This window comes from Chelonia mydas, chromosome 1 (genome assembly GCF_015237465.2).
Source record: "Chelonia mydas isolate rCheMyd1 chromosome 1, rCheMyd1.pri.v2, whole genome shotgun sequence".
In the NCBI taxonomy this organism is placed as follows: Eukaryota; Metazoa; Chordata; order Testudines; family Cheloniidae; genus Chelonia; species Chelonia mydas.
Genome location: NC_057849.1, coordinates 149,462,112 through 149,478,990, shown reverse-complemented (window position 1 = coordinate 149,478,990; position 16,879 = coordinate 149,462,112). Strand labels below are relative to the sequence as shown.

The 16,879-nt window shown below is 43.1% G+C and overlaps 1 protein-coding gene across 2 annotated transcripts in view; it reads right to left on the bottom strand.

Annotated features, from left to right (window-relative positions):
- Positions 1 to 1,474: 1,474 nt before the first annotated feature.
- Positions 1,475 to 16,879, bottom strand: part of TSPAN7 (tetraspanin 7) — a 192,583-nt gene continuing 177,178 nt past the window's right edge. For both annotated transcript variants that reach the window (XM_037902396.2, XM_043538045.1), the window contains exons 7-8: positions 2,854 to 2,926; positions 1,475 to 2,535 (exon numbers count right to left, since the gene is read on the bottom strand). In XM_037902396.2, coding sequence (XP_037758324.1) covers positions 2,858 to 2,926 — 69 coding nt within the window. In that variant the 3' untranslated portion in view covers positions 1,475 to 2,535; positions 2,854 to 2,857. The remainder of the gene's footprint in view (positions 2,536 to 2,853; positions 2,927 to 16,879) is intronic.

Below are 16,879 nucleotides of genomic sequence, written 5' to 3'. Positions count from 1 at the left end.
GTTTATGCCCACATATTCTACAGGAGGGGTGGGCAAACGATGGCCCGGGGGCCGCATCTGGCCCTTCAGATGTTTTAATCTGGCCCTTGAGCTCCCGCCAGGGAGTGGGGTCCGAGGCTTGCCCCACTCCAGAGCTCCAGCCGGAGAGCGGGGTTGGGGGCTTGCCCCGCCCTGCACGTGCTGTGGCTCCACACAGCTCCCAGAAGCAGTGGCATGTCCCCCCTCCAGCTCCTACACGTAGGGGCAGCCAGGGGGCTCCGCACGCTGCCCCCACCCCAAGTGCCGCCCCCACAGCTCCCATTGGCCAGGAACCATGGCCAATGGGAGCTGCAAGGTTGGTGCCTGGGGACAGGGCAGCACACAGAGCCACCTGGCCGTGCCTCCACGTAGGAGATGGAGGGGGACATGTCGCTGCTTCTGGGAGCTGCTTGAGGGAAACGCTGCCCGGACCCTGGACCCATGACCCCCTCCCGCGCCCCAACCCCCTGCCCCAGCCCTGATTCTTCTTCTACCCTCCGAACCCTTCGGTCCCAGCCTGGAGCACCCTCCTGCACCCCCAACCGCTCATCCCCACCCCAGAGCCTGCACCCCCAGCCAGAGCCTACCCCCCCACACACACCCCAACCTCCTGCCCCAGCCTGGAGCCCCTTCCCACACCCTGATCTCCTCATTTCTGGCCCCACCCCGGAGCCCGCACCCCCAGTCAGAACCCTCACCCCCCTCCTGCACCCCAACCTCCAGTTTTGTGAGCATTCATGGGGCTCCCCCCCATTACAATTTCCATACCCAGATGTGTCCATCGGGCCAAAAAGTTTGCCCACCCCTGTTCTATAGCTTTCCTCCTTCATTTTTCTTTTTTATCCAAGTAACAAAGGGAGCTAAATTCTCTTCTCAACTTACAGGTAAATTACTGACTTAGGGCCTGAACAAAAGCCTAGTGAAGTGAATGGGAATCTTCCTATTGATTTCAATAGGTTTTAGATTGAGAGGGTTTAGTGCCCAATCCAAAGCACATTGTAGTCAATGGAAAACTACCATTGACATATTCACATGGAGAGAGACCCTTCCAAGGCCGAGAGACAAGTGCATGTCTTTCCACAAATGCCGCAGAGTCCGTGCTATGCAAAAACAAATGTAAGGGAATGCCTAACATCATAATAGCATGCAATACAAAGGACCGGGATAATTGATCACTGTAGATTTTGTTACCAGCCACAAAAGGAGTAATTGTAAAGCAGAGGGTATGTATTCGGACCATAGAAAAACCTTCCACTTATTCCACAATTTGTTTCACCAAGAGTTTGAAACAATTCCAGCAACTACCTCTCTTCCAAGGCAATATCATTTTTGCCTCATAAGCAAATCACAAATTAAAATAAGCATAATTCTAAATAATGATGCACTTTGTGTTTCACTTACACTTCTCCCTGAGAGTCGTGTTAGGACTGAAGAACAAAAGTGAAGCAGACAGAAATCTGTAATAGTTCCATTTATTAATACATATTTCACAAATACAATATCGACGCATTCTTGTTGGCATGCTAGACAGAGGCATTATTAAAAAAATCCCATTTTTTTAAAAAGGTTTTACACTTTTGCTCCCCCCCCCGCAAAAATATTCTGTATGCTTGTTTATGTTTTGTTTTGATAGATCTGACAACATATTTGGTGGCTGTAACGTCAATGGGAAAAAAAAGAAAGAATAAAAAAAAAAGGATGAAGGCCGCATTACAGCACAATTTGATTAGTTCATAGTTATCTAATAAAAAAATAAAAGAAGCAAAATTACTGCCTTCACAGTAAGCAACAACACAGCTTCATAACAATATTACACAGGTTCAGGTTCAGAGGCAAAATGCACTAGACAAAGTCTACTGGCATACGCACTAGGCATACAACATTGAATAAGAATCAAAGATGTAGTAGAACGTCAGAAATAACAGTTCCCTTCAAGCACAACATTATAACATTATTTTTCAAGTATCTTTATGTTATGTTACTGATTTCTTGTGTTTTGGGGGAAGGGGGCATTTGTGGCGAGAAGATGAAAACCTTAGTAAAGCAGTAAACAAAACAAGAAACTAAGATTTAGTAAAGCAAAAGAATATATATTGAATATACTGGTTTAAATGAACGTGTGCAACACTTATTGACCATGGTGAAAGGCTAATTTTGCCCTCCAGTCACTACATGCACAGCCTGATCGATGCTGTTAATGGATTACCATTGTTCACTTACAACGCAACTACTGTATGACCAAGAACATACATATAGTGCCATCATATGCAGAGCCTCTAAGATGGAGTGTACAGTACTGGATGCTGAATGGTTCAAGCTACTCTTGGTGGTGCAATAGTACTTGACGGAATGGTACTTCACATGGTACGGAGTTTAGAAGATGGGGTGTGTGTGTTTGTGTGTGCGTGCGCGCGTGTGAGCGAGCGAGAGAGTGTGCTCTAACATTCTTTAAAGTCTTCCTAGATTTCTGCAGTTCCTGATTTTGAGACAGGCTCTGTATTTCACATCTCTGAAAGACTAGGGAAGGAGAGAGAAAAAGAGATGAATTGTTTTAGCTGCTAACAAACTTCACAACAGAACTTTCTCTTTTTTTAAAAATATATTTAGAGGTAACAAAATATTCATACATTATATGTTCAAGTGATGCTGCAATTCCCCTCTTTCCACCTGGCAAAATACTGGGGCAGAGGAAGGCAGAACCCACAACTATAGGCCCCGTTCTTGACAAAAACATAAGATACCCAAAATCTACTATAATGAACAAATGTACAGTAGCGCATGGCTACTGAAATACCTTGTGGACAGCACACTGTATACAAAGAGATCAAGGCTCACCTTGTTACACCATCTCATACTGATTGGCAGTGATAAATCGGGACAGACAGCATGCCAGCAGCATTCCAATCAACTATTCAAGGGAAGAAAAAAAAACAGACAAGGAGTTAAGAGTCATTGTGATACATAGTGACTTTGCCAAATGGAATCTTTGGTAACTTTTTTAGAAAACTTAAATGTGCTGTTACGTTATAGGAAAGCAAATGTTTACATTCCTGAGCTATTATGAGCCTCCAGAATTACTACCACATTTTAAGTGCCGCTCTAATCTGAAAAGTGGTGTAAAAATGGCACCTCCATGTTCATCAGATCTTCCTCCTGTTTGTAATCAGAGTCCTATCTGCTTACTTTGGCAACTAAGTATGTTTTCACTACCTTTTACTCCTATTTTCACTCCCTGGCCAGCAAAGCTGAGGGAGAGTGAGCTGAATCTTATTCTGGCATATGCATCAAGTTATTGACTGAATTCTAATGTCAGAGTCTCACTTGGTTATAGAATAATAGAACCATAGGTTAGAAAGGACCGCAAGGGTCATCTTGTCTAACCTCCTGCCAAGATGCAGGATTTGTTGTGTCTAATCATCCTAGAAAGATGGCTATCAGCATCCTTTTGAAAACCACTAGTGACAGAGATTCCACAAGCTCCAAAAGCAGTCTGTTCCATTGTCTTACTGTTCTTACAGTTAGGAAGCTATTTCCGAGATTTAATCTAAATCTGATATACTGTAGTTTGAACTCATTGTCTCTTGTCCTGCCCACTGTGGCAAGAGAGAACTTTTCTCCAACTATTTTATAGCAGCCTTTCAAGTATATGAAGCTATCATATCCCCCTCCCCTTAATCTCCTCTTTTCCAAATGAAACATACCCAGTTCCTTCAGCCTTTGCTCATACGGCTTGAGTTCCAACTCTTGGATCATCTTTGTCACTTGCCTCTGGATCCTTTCCAGTTTCTCTACATCCTTTCTATACATTGGTGACTGGATTACTGGACACAGAACTCCCAGCTGAGGCCAACTAGCACCGAGTAGAGCAGTACTATCTGCTCCCGTGACTTGCATGATATGCTTTTTTGCAACAGCATCACATTGCTGATGTATGTTGAAGTTGTCAGCCACCACAACTCCTAGATCCTTCTCAGCAGTGCTGCTGACAAGCCAGTTATCCCCCATTCTGTATTCGTGCATTTAGTTCTTCTTCTCTGGGTACAGCACCTTACCTTTCTCCTTGTTGATTTTCATTTTGTCGTCTATAGCCCAGTTCTTCAATTTCTCAAGATCCTTTTGAATTTAAGTTCTCCCCCCTAAAGTGTTTGCAACCCCCTCCCCCCACAGCTTTGTCATCTGCAGACTTGATCAGTTATGCTCCCTATACCTACGTCCAGGCCATTAATAAAGATGATAAATAACATTGGACCCAGAACAGATCCCTGTGCTTGTTACTGCTAATGAGCAACACCACTGAAAGATATGGGGGATTGGCATAGGGATAATGAAAGGCAGAATTTGGATGGCAGTATCTTTATTACTGATGATTCTGAGTAACCGGGACAGCAAGTAACTTGACTTCTAGATCCCACAGCGAGTATGTACAGCCGACACATTTTAATTAAACACACATTCTTAAACACGCATCTTTATTAAATAAGAGTCAGAGTTAAATGTGCGTTGAAGTGTAGTCCATCTAATGGCCCAAACCGACATTTCCCTTTCTTTACAAAAGTTATACAATTTGTGACAATACTCTGTCCTTGCCTCCGTGGGTCCCGCGTTTCCTGGCGGATTTCGCTAGCCTCAGAGGCTCACTGTGACCCTCCACGTAACCCTTCTCTCTCTAGAGACAAGGGTCACAGTCTACTGAGCCATTTTCATCATAAGCCAGTGAGGGAGGTGAGGAGAAGTTATCCTTCCTTGCACAGTCTCTGTTGTCTCCCAGTCTCAGTGATTAATCAGGGGGCAAAGGTTTGGGGGGGGGAGCCCGGGCCCATCCTCTACTCCGGGCTCCAGCCCAGGGACCCTACTGGTATCAGCTATGGTAGCTGACCTTTTAGAAACATGACATGTACAATTCCCTGGGCTACTTCCCCCACAGCAGCCCTCATTCCTCAAGCTCCACTTCACCCTTACCTCAGGGCCTCCTTCCTTGTGCCTGATATGGTGCGTACTACTCAGCCTCTCCAACAGCACAACTTCCTCCCACAGCTCCTGACATGCATACCCACCTGACTGACTGGGAGGCTTTTAACTAGTTTCAGCCAGCCCCTGATTGGCTTCAGGTGTCCCAATCAACCTAGCCTTCTCCCTGCCTTCTGGAAAGTTCTTAATTGGCCCCAGGTGTCTTAATTGACCTGGAGCAGCTGCCATTTCACTTATCCTGGTACCAGGGATTTGTTTAGCCTGGAGATAATATATCTATCTCCTGCTACTTTTCTATAGCCATCTGGCCTTGCCCCGTCACAAATTTCAAAAATAAATGTTAAGACATTTGGAAATGAAGAGCTGAAGATCTAGGTGCTTCTCACTGCCATGTAGTTCTTCAGCCACTCAGACTTTACTCAACGCAACAGTAAGTAACAAATTAGTAGGAGATTATTGGAAATGGATCCCTTGAATAGGAGTATTTTCCTGCATACACCAATCACATTAATAACCACACTTTTCACAGCTGTGGTGGTGGTCAATCAACTCTGAGCATATAAAGATTGTTACAGTTCATAACCACCTACAGAGGCAAAGAGACATAACTGCCTCTGCCGAAACGTCAACCTTTTTACTTTGTTTCCAATAATTACAGACACACTTTTGCCAAAGAGTAGTGTCTCAAAACTGATCAATCTCATTCATTTGTGCCTGTTGGGGTATCCTGTAAGTTAGGGGCTCCATGCAGTTCCCTTTGCACATTTCCACCTACTGCATGTGAAGGATATCAATGTAATGGATTTCAGAATGTGAACAAAACTTATTAGCAATGAAAGCCTTCCCTTCTTCCTTGAACCACATGGAGTGCACCCAGCTATCCCCTGGCTGGTTACCCTTCCAAACTAGCTCATTATTCTGTTTAAAAACTTACACTCAGGATTCTTAATTAGTTTACTACATAATTAATGCTCCCTGTATAGTGATCATTGCAACAACATTAATCTGTCCCACCAAGCTGATTGTTTAGTCCCTACACTACCCAAACCTGTGTTACTTCCCACAGTGAGTACTTATAACCCCGGAGAATGAATGTATACACATATGCTTAAGAGCACTACCCCTCCCTAAATGTTGAAAATCTTGGGACGTCACTGTAAAAAGGACAACTCAGCAACGCATCCCTTACTTCATAGTGATGTCTGCTAATTTGGAATGTAAAACGTAGCAATATCAGCTTTCAGTCCAGTCATACTCTTCTAGTTGCCACAACATTTCATACTATTGGCATAAGCACATTTGGGTCGGCGAAAAACAGAAGCACATCAATCTGTACACATGGCTAGATGAAATTCCCACCACCACCACCTTTTCCTATTTAAATGCTGGAGATGTCTGAATCATATCCTATCAGGGCTCTAAGGAAATGCTGATTAGGACAGGTTGTGTCACAAACATGTGCTCTCTTATTAAGCAGAAAGACGTTTGGGCAAGATCCAGCAATCAGCAGTGCTGCTCAAGGAGTGTCTCACATTGTCGGGATTCGTTTTATAAAATGGCCTTAACTCCCATGAACTCCAACTAGTATAATGCATTTTTAGCATTACGTGACCGTATCAATCTTAGCTCAGGTATAAACTAGACTGAATGCAGGTCATGGATAACACACCCAACATGGTCCTGATACAACCTCCAGTACTTGATCTTTTCGGGTGGGATTTTGAAAATTAATGGGACTTGGCCATCCAAATCCCCTACTCAGCTTTGGAAATCCCACCCTACATCAACAACTCACCTTACTGACGCCATAAGTATTAACTAGTATTTTTAGGCCAGTGTTAAAAGAGGGAGTTTAGGCTGTAGCTTGACCACTCAGTCAGGAGCCTTCCTTCCTTTGGGCAAATAGCAAGGTTGGTGTTATCTGGCTGTGCATTGTAGCTCAATACTCCAGTCACTATAGGGGCGATATTATCAACACGGTAGTTTGTAAAATCCTATTGGGAGCCCATCACGTGCTGCAGCTTTACCACTCCAAGGGCTGCTGAAGGTGGCCATTACTATTTCCTGCTGTGATTTTTGTTTTAACTCAGTCTCACTTTTTGGGAGTTGTACATGTGTTTCCCACAGGGTTATAGAAACGTTGACATAAAGAACAGAACAAGATGTTCCCAGTGGGCTCTGGGCCATGGCTGTCCCTCCCATTACTTTTTAATGCCTGTGGTATTTCTGGGTTTATTTCTTTTTCCTCAGTTGACACACTAGTTCCTTCTGTGCTTTATTATCTTTTTCACTGTAATAACACTAAGTAACTCTGATCGTGCGTTCAGACCTATTTATTTTCACTAAACTAATTCCTCCCCAGACCCTAATCAGCTCCGCACTGATCTTTTAATGGCTAATTTTGCATGCACATCCAATTTTGCTATATTTTCTTGGTACCATGAGATGGATGTCATTTTCCCCCCCAGAGTTAGCTCTGTCCAGAGTAAGCAAGAGTTGCTCTTTGAGAAATCGTTAAATTGCACATATTCATCAAATGCTTTTACAAGGTCTTAGACTACCACTGTGAGATCCTGCAATCGTCAGTGTGACTCTGGCACACCAGCTGCCAGCGTATGCCAATGGGCTTACGTCTCAAATGAACGCTGACAAATGTATAGCTGGGATCAGCCTCCCTCACCTGTGTGTTAGTATTGCTAAAATAGTTATTAGAATTATAAGAATGTGTTTAGACTTTATGAAATGCTTGTAAGTGGCTGGATGCATTAATCTCATGTATATCATCTGCATCCCATGTTATCAGGTAATATTTAAGTGTATGCTCCGTAACTGTAAATCACCAGACAGGGGAGGAGTATTAACCAGTGAGATGATGCAGATGATATAAGCATTAACCAGTGTGAAATACTAGTCTCCAACAGGAGGTGTTACCTTCTTCCCAACAGATAAGGCCCATCACCACTAGACGCACTATTGTGGATCATCAGAGGACAAAAGACTTTGTTGATTGCTCTCCTCCCCCAATGCAGAGTTGTTCCTCCCATCAGCTGAACTGGCAGCTCAGAGAATTGGAATGGGATAAAAACCCTTAACAAGACGAAACTGCATTGCTATGCTGCTTAGACTCAAGGGCAAAGTTTTCTAGGCATAAGCAGGAGATCACCAGGGTTTAGCTTGGGTTAACGCTAAGGGACAGCTTATTATAGAAGTCTATCTTACTTTTGAAACTTAAGACGGTAACTCATTGGGGAGGGGGTGGATGTGTGTGTGTGTGTGTATCTGCGTTAACCTTGTAAATAACTTATTTCCTTTTCCTAGTTAATAAATCTTTAGATAGTTTGTTATAGGATTGGTTACAAGCATTGTCTTTGGTGTGAGATCTAGGGTGCAATTGATCTGGGGTAAGTGACTGGTCCTTTGGGACTGGGAGTAACCTGAATATTGCTGTGATTCTTGGCATAAGGGACCATCTATCACAAAGGCTGTCCTTCAGTGGCTCAAGAGTGAGAGTACCAACCTCAGGGCAGACTGTTAAGAAGCAGGGATGTCCTATACTTAGTTTTCACCAATTAATTATAAGGTGTAAAGTCCTCAGGCACCAGAATAGCCTTAACATGGAGTCACAGACAGTCCCCTTGAATACGCTGATCTATCTCACCACCCAGGTGAGCCTACCTTTGAGACAGATGGTCCTTTAGACCAAGAATCACAGCAATATTCAGGTTACTCCCAATCCCAAAGGACCAGTCAATTGCACCTCAGATCTCACAACAAACACAATGCTTGTAGCCAATCCTATTATAAGCTATATACAGATTTATTAAAAAGGAAACAAGACTTATTTACAAAGTTAAAGCAGGTAAACATACATACACAAATGAGTTACGATCTTAGGTTTCAAAAGGTAATAGAAGGTTCTATAATAAGCAAGCTCTACATGTCCTTTAGGGATACTCCAAGCAAAGCAGCTGGGAATCCCTTGCTTATGCTTAGAAAACCTTGCCCCCAGAGTCCAAGCAGCAGTCCAACCCTCCTTGCAAGGATTTCCCCCCCCCCCTTCCCTTCTGTGTGCTCTGAGCTGTGAACTTAACTGGTGGGAGGAATTCACTTGCATGACTCCTTCATGGTGGGGAAGACCAGAACAACAAAGTCCTTTGTTCTCTTTAATGTTCCACAATAGTCCATGTGGTGTCAATGGGCCTTCCTTGTTGGCTAGGATGTAACACATTCTGTCGGAGACCAACACTGTACGCTAGTTAATCTCTCTCTGCTGTCTGGTGATTTGCACAGTCACAAAGGGGCACAATACAAATACTTAAATATTACCTTACAATATGGGATACAGGTGCTATAAGTGAATTTAATGCATGCAGCAACTCACAAGCATTCAGTAAAGTGTAAACACAAAACACATTCTTATATCATCTTAATGCCAATTTTAACAATACTAAACATTCAGGTGAGCCAGACTGATTGCAACTATGTGATTGTCAGTGTTCAGTTGAGACATGGGGACCTTGGCATGAGTGCTGGCACCCGGTCTTCCAGAGTCACAAACCCCATGTCAAGTTGCTGAGTAGGTTTGATATTTGCTATTGTCATATGTATTGGGGTATGCCTCAGGATCAATGAAGAACAGGCGTCCATTGTGTGTGGCACTGTACATGCAGGGCGGTACACAGTTTCTGCTTCAAAGAGCTGACGATAGTAGATTTTATACCGGACTTGTGCATATCATCAAAAACAGGAGAGCCCCTTTATTGAATGAGGGAAGATTGGTGAGGTGTAATATCTTTTATCGAACCAACTTCTGTTGGTGGAAAAGACAAGCTTTTGAGCTCCACAGAGCTATTCTTCAGATCTTCTTTGTTTTATTGAATGGCAGTGGAAATACACAGATGTCACAAAGTCACCAACAGACCATTTTTCCTGTAGGCGATGGTGGTATATTGGTACCTGCTCCAGAATGCTGCTGATTGGCCAGGAACCCCCAAGCCATAATCATGAGAGTTCTAGCTGAACAGGGAGAGTAGGTAGTATATAATCTCTATTTAAAAACCTGTCTGATACTGAATTTGGGCCACAGATCACTATTGTAATCATCCCCCACCACAACCTTCTTCCTGCATTAGATTTCTGGGACGAAGGGGAGGGCAGGAGGAGGAGATGTCATTTTAAAGCAGAACGCTGACAAATAATAGGCCATTAAACGTAGTAGACATCTCCAAGTCACCGATGAAGTTTGTTGTGTTTCAGAGATGGCATATGGACTTCCAGTAATGACAACATTCAGCTCTACAATACTTCCCAGGATATGGTAATGTGTTTATACGAGATGAACATTTAAAGAGACAAATTTACTCAAATCCATCCTCCATAAAGCAACAGGTTGGCTTTCCACTGAAATTCAGATTACAAGTGTGTGCACCTTCTGACCTTCAGGCTATTTATTTCTCTTTGGCACTGCCTAAATGCTGTTTCATACCTTTAAGGGGTCATGTTACCATCACATAAACTCATGTATTTCACAGAGCATAGCATAAAAGGGTCAAGTCATTATATAAATGGACTTTGGACAGTGTTTCTGGATATTACTAAGATTTGCCCAAACAAATGTCTCCACCTTTTCCATGATAACAAGTGTACTTAATGAGGAGAGGGCAGGAAAAAACAGAGAGAGACTAGAAAAAAAGAATTAAGGATTTTGAGTAAACAGTACAAAGAACATATGTGCTGGTATGGGATGCTAGAAAGATTTAATTGTCACTTACTTGGTCAATCATGGTTGTGCCATTTGGGAGCAATTTGGTTATTATAAACCAGCCAGTCAAAAAATCTTTATAAACCTCCACATCTTTACAGTCTACTTACACACTCTTTACCCACAGTACAACAAATAATAAACTAACTCAAACAGCAAACAAAAAACCAACAACCACCACAAAAAAACCCTTCCCCTTCTCACTGCATCTCCACACAAACCCTTTCCTCCACAAGAAACAGTCACAATTATCCACTTTAGGGCTTGTCTTCACTAAGGAGCTAAATCTGCGCTGCTGCCATCGATGTAGCGGCATTGATTTAGCAGGTCTAGTGAAGACACACGCAATTGACGGGAGAGCGCTCTTCTATCGATTTCTGTTCTCCAGTTCAACGAGAGGCGGAAGCAATGTCGGCGGGAGAGCGTCTCCCATTGACATAACAGTGTGGTCCCCACAGTAAGTAGATCTAAGCTAGGTTGACTTGAGTTATGCTACTAACATAACTCAAATTGTGTCGCTTAGATTGACCGGCAGCTGTAGTGTAGACCAGGCCTTAGCTCCCACTGTTTCCCATCTTCTCCATAGTAATACGCTGTAGCTCTTATCTACTTCTTACTTACTTATTTATTACTTCTTTTTATATTCCCAGTTCTATGGTATTCAGCATTTTGAATAAGAACGTTCAAACAACACATAAATGTGCAAGTCCCAGGCTCCCATCTGAATTTGAATTTTACCCTATTCTTTATCTCCTTTTCTCCTGATTTTCTCCTGGCAGCGCCAAACGTTTGCCGGGGATAAACCTCTGGTCTGGCCAAGGATAATCTGAAAAAGTTTCCAAATTGTTGGGAAACACTGAAAAATTTAAATCCTTCATGATGAAGAACGATCATTCTAGTGGTCAAAAAATCATCTGAACATGTGCAATTCAATGTGTGGTGTGTTCACATCTCTGCCATGTGGTTTCTAGTCTCATGTCCAAATCTATATATAATCTGACCATTCAAGCCCAAGTGTAGCAACTTCCTAACAGTCTTGGTTACAAGGAATACACGATGGCTTGTCTTACGTACTAGATCACAGGAGTGTTGTAAGGATTAATGGTCATAAAGTGATTTGAAGATGTAAAATGCTATAGCCTGTAAGTGTTCCCTGTTATTACAAAGTACAGAAATGGAACAAGGATTTCACCTCTACTTGCAGGTTGGGTCTCTAGGTCCTTTGTGCTGTTTCAGCCTCACAATGTGTCCCTATTTAAGGCCATAAATACAAATTCAGTTCTGTGTTTGACTAGCCACGGACTCAGCTGCTGGAGCTGATACTCCAGTTTTCTCCATGTGGAATGACACTTCACCTTTTAGCTCCTTGATTTCTCTTGCTGTGTTCTCAATCCTCAGTGTTCTGGGCACACAGCTCTCCATGCTCTTCTGGAAAGGACTGAGTTTACCAATCACTGTGGCATTAGTTCTTCTGACTTCACTGGCTTCATCTAAGAATGTCTATGAAGTTTTCATGTCCTGGAGTGTTTCTGCCAAAAAACCTGTTCCTCTTCCTGACCAGCGTCCATTCACAGCTGTTTCTACTCAGCCATTCTGTTCTTCTCAGACAGAGGAAGCTGTACACTCAAATCAGAATCAGGGTAATAGCTTTTACAGATTGTCCCTTTAAAAGGGGTATTTTTATGAATGTACTTTTTAGAGCATTTAGGAATATTTTTTCAATATTTTCAAATCCAACAGAAACTCTGCTTTGAGTCTGACACATTGGCACTGAGCAAATTGACATTTCAAACATTTCTTATTCTCCTTAATGTATTTTCAGCCAGGCTGTGGCCCAGCTTTCTTGTAGGTGGGTGCAACTTCTGTCCCAAACATGAGCTATGGGCACAGATCTGAAGAGTTATGCCTCCACCTGAATTGTGCCCCCAGTCAGGTGCAACTACTCAACTTTCTCCTAGAAATTAAATTGCAAGTGCTAAAATATACGCACAAAGTGGATGCTGCACTGGACTAGAGGGAATCCAGCCACAGACCCCTAAATGAATCGGTATTGTGCACTCTGAAGGATTGATTTTTAGTACGTGGACTGTACGCTGCCTCTGCATCCTGCAGAGAAGCTGGAACAATATGGCTCTAAAGCTGCACTACAATCCCCTCCTACTTAATGAGTAACTCAATGGTAATTCCAACCTGAAAAGGCTATCCCATGTCCTTTAAACCAACATCTGCACTGTAGTTTTCCATAGGCAAAAATCACTCCTCTTAAAGGCGACTTGGACAGTTTTTATTTTATGTTGTCCAGTGTATGGGGATCATTTTCATGAAGAGCACCTGCTAAAAACAAGTTATTCCAGCTGAAAATCAATGTCAGACTTCGATTCCAAAAACAATTTGCTTTTTTAAAAATTACTATTTAAACCTCAACAAGCAAAGTCTGGGCTTCCCAATTGTGCAGACATCATCGGTCCCAAAGCAGCTTTTCAGACACTAATTGTGATTGAGAAATCATGCCAGAGTAATAAGACACATCATACCATTACATCAACTTTTTCCATTTCTGAGAACTGGTACATTCCTTGTACTAGTCAACACCTAACAAATTATGCAAGGGAAAGGCCAGCACAACATGCTCTACTGCAGAAGAACAAAACAGTGCAACTTGCCTTTTACTTGATCAAAACTATTCTAAACAGAAACAGTGAAACCTCACCTAAAGCTGTATCTCTGCCTGCTACATTTCTGTTAGCCCTTCTTAATCGGAAATCAGTCCAAGGATTCCCTTCTTATGTGGATCAAGCAAGACAGATTAATAAGTAAATGGTAACCAACTTTATTGTATTCTTCACATATTAGGCTACATTCAGCTGTCTGCTCCACCAGGCGTAGGGGCTAAGTGAGGTAGGGAGTCACTTCACACACACAAACAGGCCAGATAGACTCTTTCTACAGTGCACAAGTGTGGGCTGGGAAGTATGCCTGCCTGAGTGTCATGCCCTCACCTCCTCAATGGTGTAGGGGTGACGGCATGCTGGAAGTGAAGAATGTCTAGCCCCCCAGTTGGCTGGAGTGGAGACTGCCATCAGCAACAAATACTTGCCAGCAACACATCAGGGTGCACTTTACACTTGCTTGGAGCAGCAGCAAAGTGCATTTCACATTGTGTTGCCTGCAGCCTGCCATGATAAATCCAGCCAGTGCCAGCATGATTCTCATTGCAGAGGATGCATTGGTCTGCATCTCTGTTCTTCTTTGCTGCCCTGTCCGATTCCATCAAAGACAGAATTTAGCCCATAAATTATGGATTGCCTATAGTAAATATGCAGACAGGTCAAAATTCTGACAAACAATCCCAGTTTGGCTTCTTTCTATATTGTCCTCCTAGCTGCAAACAACTTCCAGCCAAGTTAAAATGCTACATGTAAAAATACAGCACGCACTACAGATTCATTAAAGATGTGACTAGGCTAAAGCAAATTTGGTGATTTATACTCGGTCCAAATCCTTATCTATGAAATATCCTGCAATTTGCCTCAATCCTGTAGGGCAGAATAATCCAACATGTTACCTCCCGAGTCCTCAAACTCTTTTGGATGGATTTTTTAAAGATATCAGCACTGAACACAATTCTGACTACCTAAAACCAGATTCAGATAGAGTACAGAGAGCACTTTATAATGGTGCCATCAAGGTTAGGAACAAGAACAAGTTGACTACTACTGGTTGTCAAGAAGTGAAATACAGTAGTAACAAGCTAGTGTTATCACAGCTTCTGGCTTCCTAAAGTTCTAATATCCGAGGGTTTGCTGTATGTCTCTTTGAAGTCAAAGTCAAATGCTTTGAGATGGTTCAGGTACAACTGACCATCAGCACAGAATGCAGAACCAAAGCATGAGGTTTCCTCACAACCAAGACTCAGACAAGAAAATGTTAGTGTGGTTCTTTAGCAAAGACATCATGGTCTTCTGGTGACAAAGAACAGACAGTAACATCCAAGAGAGAGTAGTCAGTCAGAAATCTTAATCCAACCAACCCAATTCAGGCTACCTGAGCCTGGGTTTCTGTGGATAATGGATCTGCTAATAGCTTTCCTCAGTACTTGGAAGCAGTTATACTGAAGAATTTAGAGATAGGCTCGATTCAGCAAAGCAATGAAACTTGTTAATAGGGATTTGACTAAAATAAAATCATGGAAACATTGCCCAATACGACAATATTCTAAACTAAATAATGCTCAAAAATACTGAAGCTTACAACCGTGGCACAGTACAGAGAATTCTTTTTCTTGAACCAAAACATGTAGCCATGCATAAGTCACTCCTAACTTCACTCCCCAAGTTTTAACAAAGTCTGTTCACACTGTTGAACCTCTATAATGGACAGTCATACTCCCTGTTACAATTTGCCACAGAATGACAGGATGTGCAAGTCAAGCAAAGAAAAGAGAAAGGGACTACACTGTAGTAAACTACAGTCAAAAGAGGAGAGTGTTGCTGGTCTTTTAGCAGATGAGAGCACGGTCTTCACCTGCAGCACATTGACTGGATTCATGTGTTTTAAGGTGAAGCAGAATAAACTCATATGGCACTTCCCATTTTCAAAGCACTGCACAAATATTTTAAAATGTGGCGCCTCATGCCATCAAAAAGGTTTACTCTTCTAAAAAGCCTGATGCTGGATTTTTCACATTAAATGACCAAAGCAAATGCCAGGTGTAATGATAACTTTCAAGCGTAGTGTTTACAGTCAACCTGTTCCGGGTCTAGAAGAGAGAAGGCAAATACTCGCTCAGATGGAAGTAGTTTAATCCCATGAATGTGCATGCACCTCACTGTCCTGTTTTGGAAATGGTTTGGCACTGGGCTTCTAAATGTGGTTTTCTTTCTCCTATTTCTGCACACTTTGAGGGGATTCTCACCATTCCAAGGCAAGTGATTACTACAAAGAAGGGTCAAGATTTTGTGGAAGATGCAGGTAGTATTCCTGGTTTTCACTGGTGTAAGCACCGTAAGCAGCTTTCATAATTTAGAGCAGTCCCTAGGCTTCTTTTAACTAGTCTTTGCTCCTTTTCGACCCAAATAGCTAGTCAGAGTTTGGGCTCTGGGGATGTTCCAGCTGAAAGTAGAAACTGATGGAGTCTGGTATTTTCTTTGATGGAATCTTGTTTATTTACAAGGAATGCACAAAATCCTGCTTCTCTGAGTGCAGAAGGAACTGAGAACAAAATGAGCAGTTTCTTAGGGCATGGCTACACTTGCAGATGTAGAGCGCTTTGAGTTAAACCAGCCTTCGTAGAGCGCAGTAGGGAAAGCACTGCAGTCTGTCCACATTGACAGCTTCAAGCGCACTGGCATGGCCACATTTGCAGCGCTTGCAGCGGCATTGGGAGCGGTGCATTATGGGCAGCTATCCCAGCATGCAAGTGACTGCAACATGCTTTTCAAATGGGGGTTGGGGGTGGAGTGGAGTGTGACAGGGAGTGTGTTGTGTGTATGTGGGGGGAGAGAGAGAGTGGGTTTGGGGGGGCTGAGAGCATGTCAGCATGCTGTCTTGTAAGTTCGGACAGCAGCAGACTCCCCTTCCCCCCGCCTCTCTCTCTCTCTCTCTCACACACACAGCATTCCACACTGATGGCTTGCTTTGTCTCAGAGCAGATAAGCAGCCGGCTGTCAGAAACGGAGCTTTGAAAGGGCACATCTGCATTCCTGCAACGATTCCAAAACAATGACAAGAGTGGCCACTTGACTTAAGGGGATTATGGGATGTTTCTGGAGGCCGATCAGAGCGCAGTAATGCAACACCTCGTTCATACTGACACCCGGGCGTTGCAGCCAAGGCACATCAAATGTCATTCCACTTGCCGAGGAGGAGTACCAGGAGTGCTCTAGCCGCAGAGTCAGAGCCCTCTATGTGCCTTGCCAGTGTGGATGGGTAGTGAGCGAGGGCGCCCGGGGCTACTTTAATGCGCTGTAACTCGCAAGTGTAGCCAACCCCTTAGCTTACAGCCCCCAACCCTCTCGTCAACATCAGACTCAAAAGCTCTCTAGCTTTTTCAGGGTCACACTGTACTTAGAGGACACTGCTTGGCTTTCTTGCCTCTCCCTCCCTCTCTGTACTTTTGTCCTCTCTTTCTGT